Below are 3,403 nucleotides of genomic sequence, written 5' to 3'. Positions count from 1 at the left end.
CTTTTATAATATTTCTATTTTAATATATAGTCTATTGCATTCTGTGTGGAGAGTCGTACCAAGCATTTCACTACATGTCGTACGGTGTATGATTGTGTATGTGATTAACAAAATTGAACTTGAACTTGTTTAACTAGCTTTAAAAGGCTTGCATGGTCACAGCTTGGTACAGGCAAAAGGAGAGAGCTGTGGTGAGGATCCAATGGCATCAGTCATAATGGACTAAAACAAAAACACTCTGGAGCATAGAAAAACCACAGGACCAAAGCAGGAGATAAGTAAACCAACCTATACACTGAAAACGGACAAAGAATTGAGCAAGGGGGATTCTTCAGACGGAACCAAAGGATTGGGACTGAGGTGGAGATGGGGGCTCGGAAGACCTAGACATAGCCAGAGTAATGGAAATCAAATTAGCTCAAAGGGAATTATTAATTAATTTAAAGGGGAATTTGAAAGAATCGACTCTTTACGACCAAGCAAATGAATCATCCAGCGCTCATTTGAACGGTCCGTAACTGTCGGCTCTGCAATGGATACCAATATCCAACAATTGATAAACATAACACAAGACACTTTTCTTTAAATACAAATTAGATTTTAATGACTAATCAAAAGCATAAAGCTAGCACCTAACACAAACACATGCACACACACACATTCACATGAGTTGCAGAAAGGAAGAAAGTGAGGAAGAAAGAGTTTAAGAGAGTGAAATGATGTAATCCCAAGTTTTGTAAGACCTAACTGAGTAAACCATCAATCATTAATTCAAGCCTTCAATCGTTTCTTAGGCAGGGTTATTAAATTTCATAGCTATGCACCAGTTCAGAATGAGAGGCATTACTTGCATTTGTTGCGTCTCTTTGAATGGGAATTCCTTCTGTGGTGTCTGTTATTGACGGGGTTCCCACGTGGGTTCACTGGTGGTCTGTTCGTCACTGGAGTGACATCTTGGGAGGCCGATCATGTTGTGGTGTTGGCCAGTGGAGCGGAGTCTCGTGGTCAGTTAAAGTTTGAGGCTGTAGTTGTATGGACATGGAGTTGTATGTAGTTGTGCGGCTTTGTGGCGAAGATTAACTTAAACGGGACTCTTGACTGAAAGAAAAGGAAGAAACTAAAGAAAAGAAATGGGATATGGGATGTTGTCCGGTCTTAACCCATCCTAAGCTGGGAGAGTCTGAGCCCGAGACTGAGTCTCGGTCTGGATCTGGTTCTCTGTCTGTATCTTCTCTTCTGAGTATTGGGTTTTAAACCCAGCTGATTGTTCTGGCCCTAAGTGGAGCTCTGAACAATCAGGTATTGTCTTCGGTTCAGGGGGTGACTGTTTCTCCTCCCATTACTGTAAATCAGCATGTTATCTTTTAGTCACATGGGCTCCAATTTCCCTGCTCTTAACTGGGTACAATTTAAACATGAATTTAATCATGTGGATGTGATGCATTTTACACAGGTTTGATTAACATCATGATTAAACAAATGGAAGGAAGAGAAAGAGATTCACTCACTCATACCAAACAAGATAGACTTGCGATAAACCATTCAATAGTTAGTAATAATTTCATGCGTAATGCATGATCAAAGCCTAATGTTCACACATATGGGTTTCAGACATGATATTGAGTTATGAAATGACATTTAATTATAAGCCCTTTATCATCGTTTTGAGGATGATCTGATGCATTTTAATATTATGAGTTTCTGGGTTTAGAGAGGATATGGTCCTTTAAGGCAAGCTCTTTGTCTTGAGTGGGGAAGACTCACCAGGTGTTTAGCTCATGCATTTCTGTGCTTTTGACCATTTGTTCTTGGTTTGAAACAACATATATTTGACCGGTTATTCCTTGAGTTGAAAGGGTTTCTTTGTTTGAGGTTAATTAACCTGTGGGGGAAGTTTGTCATTCTCAGTCCAGATGGTGTCACATGACCTAGGTTGAGGTCGTAAAATGTTGCTTTGGATTTTGGCTCTCCTGATCAAAGCAATTCTTATCAACTGATTCTGATCAAGTCATCGGTTGATTCAACCATTGGTGTCTGCGTGGCTCAGTTCCTACACAGTGTGCAGCTGAGGCATAGCCACAGACCTGCAAGTCTGTGGTGGACCAAAGCAGACGAGGGACCCCAGTGGAGCGATGAAATGCCACGGTAGAGCCAATGGGTCAAAAGGCTGAGGCTGTGGCAATGACTCTAAAGTCTACAGTGGATGTAGCTAGGTAGGGCACTGTGGTTGTGCCAGTGATTCCTGGGGACTGCGGAGGGGCAGCTGAGTAGAAGGCTGAAGAAGACCGACAGAATTAGTTAAACAGAGTGAACATCCATCTGCGGACGGTTGTTCATATTAACGAGCAAGTCCAACATCAGGAGAAAAGTGATTTGTCGGTGGACACGGCAAGAGTACGTAAGTGTTTTGCTTAATACCAGTTTTCTGTTGCTGTTGTTTAAAATAAATATCTGCTAGTAGGGAGGATTAATTCATTTACTGCTTATTTTATTTAAAAATGTTGAATTTTTTTAATTGCTGATTGTGCATGTTGTTTGCTGTAAACTGTAATTAGAATCTACAAAAATACTTTTTGCTACTTGTTAATTTGTGCTTAAGTGGAAAACTGTACCGCAATAGTTGCGATTTCAAGCCATTTGCATGCTATAGGCTTTGCTGAGACCTGCGTCTCTACCTGTGCGACTCAACGAGCAACAACACCAACAAGGCACTGTAGTATCTTTCCCTTATTCTACTTCCCTTCCTTTCCTCTCTCCACTATTTTAAACATGTGCTTCCATTATATTCCTGTTGTCTCTCAGCGGAAACACTCTTACACAACAAGCAGGAGACGGCGCAATCATGCTAACCTACATCCTATCCACACTTCTTCTATTGCACCCCTTTCTTTTCCTATGGGCCTCTGGAATTGTCAGTCCGCTGTAAACAAAGCTGACTTTATTCCAGCCTTTGCTACTCAGTCAGCTCTACGTCTCTTGGGCTTGACTGAGACCTGGATTAAACATGAAGGCACAGCGTTCTCCCACACCCCCTGTCAGGATGGGTGAGGTGGGGGTACTAATCTCCTCATTTCCAAAAGCTGGAAATACCTTACATTCTCTTATAACTTTAACAATACTTCCTTTGAATTTCATGCTGTTACAGTCACACTCCCTGTAAAAATCCACATAGTAGTTATTTATCGCCCTCCAGGTAAGCTAGGCAACTTTCCAGAAGAAATGGACATGCTGTCCTCATTCCCTGATGATGGCAGCTTTCTAGTACTTTTGGTGACTTCAACATCCACCTTTAGAATCCACATGCTACTTACCTCCACTCTCTCCTAGCCTCTTTCAGCCCACCACAGGTACCCATAATCAGGTAACCAGCTCGACCTCATCTTTACACGCAATTGTATCACAG

At 41.7% G+C, this 3,403-nt stretch overlaps 1 protein-coding gene across 1 annotated transcript in view; it reads left to right on the top strand.

Annotated features, from left to right (window-relative positions):
• The window catches only part of LOC107567994 (fibrillin-2-like), a 96,079-nt gene that overhangs the window by 91,210 nt on the left and 1,466 nt on the right, over window positions 1-3,403 (top strand). Inside the window, 1 exon segment of the mRNA XM_016253828.1 lies at window positions 3,146-3,261. Within this exon segment, the coding sequence (XP_016109314.1) occupies window positions 3,146-3,261 (116 nt within the window).

This window comes from Sinocyclocheilus grahami, unplaced genomic scaffold, assembly GCF_001515645.1.
Source record: "Sinocyclocheilus grahami isolate Dianchi unplaced genomic scaffold, SAMN03320097.WGS_v1.1 scaffold1205.1, whole genome shotgun sequence".
In the NCBI taxonomy this organism is placed as follows: Eukaryota; Metazoa; Chordata; class Actinopteri; order Cypriniformes; family Cyprinidae; genus Sinocyclocheilus; species Sinocyclocheilus grahami.
The sequence above is the reverse complement of the archived record's forward strand: the minus strand, read 5'-3'. Positions and strand labels throughout refer to the sequence as shown.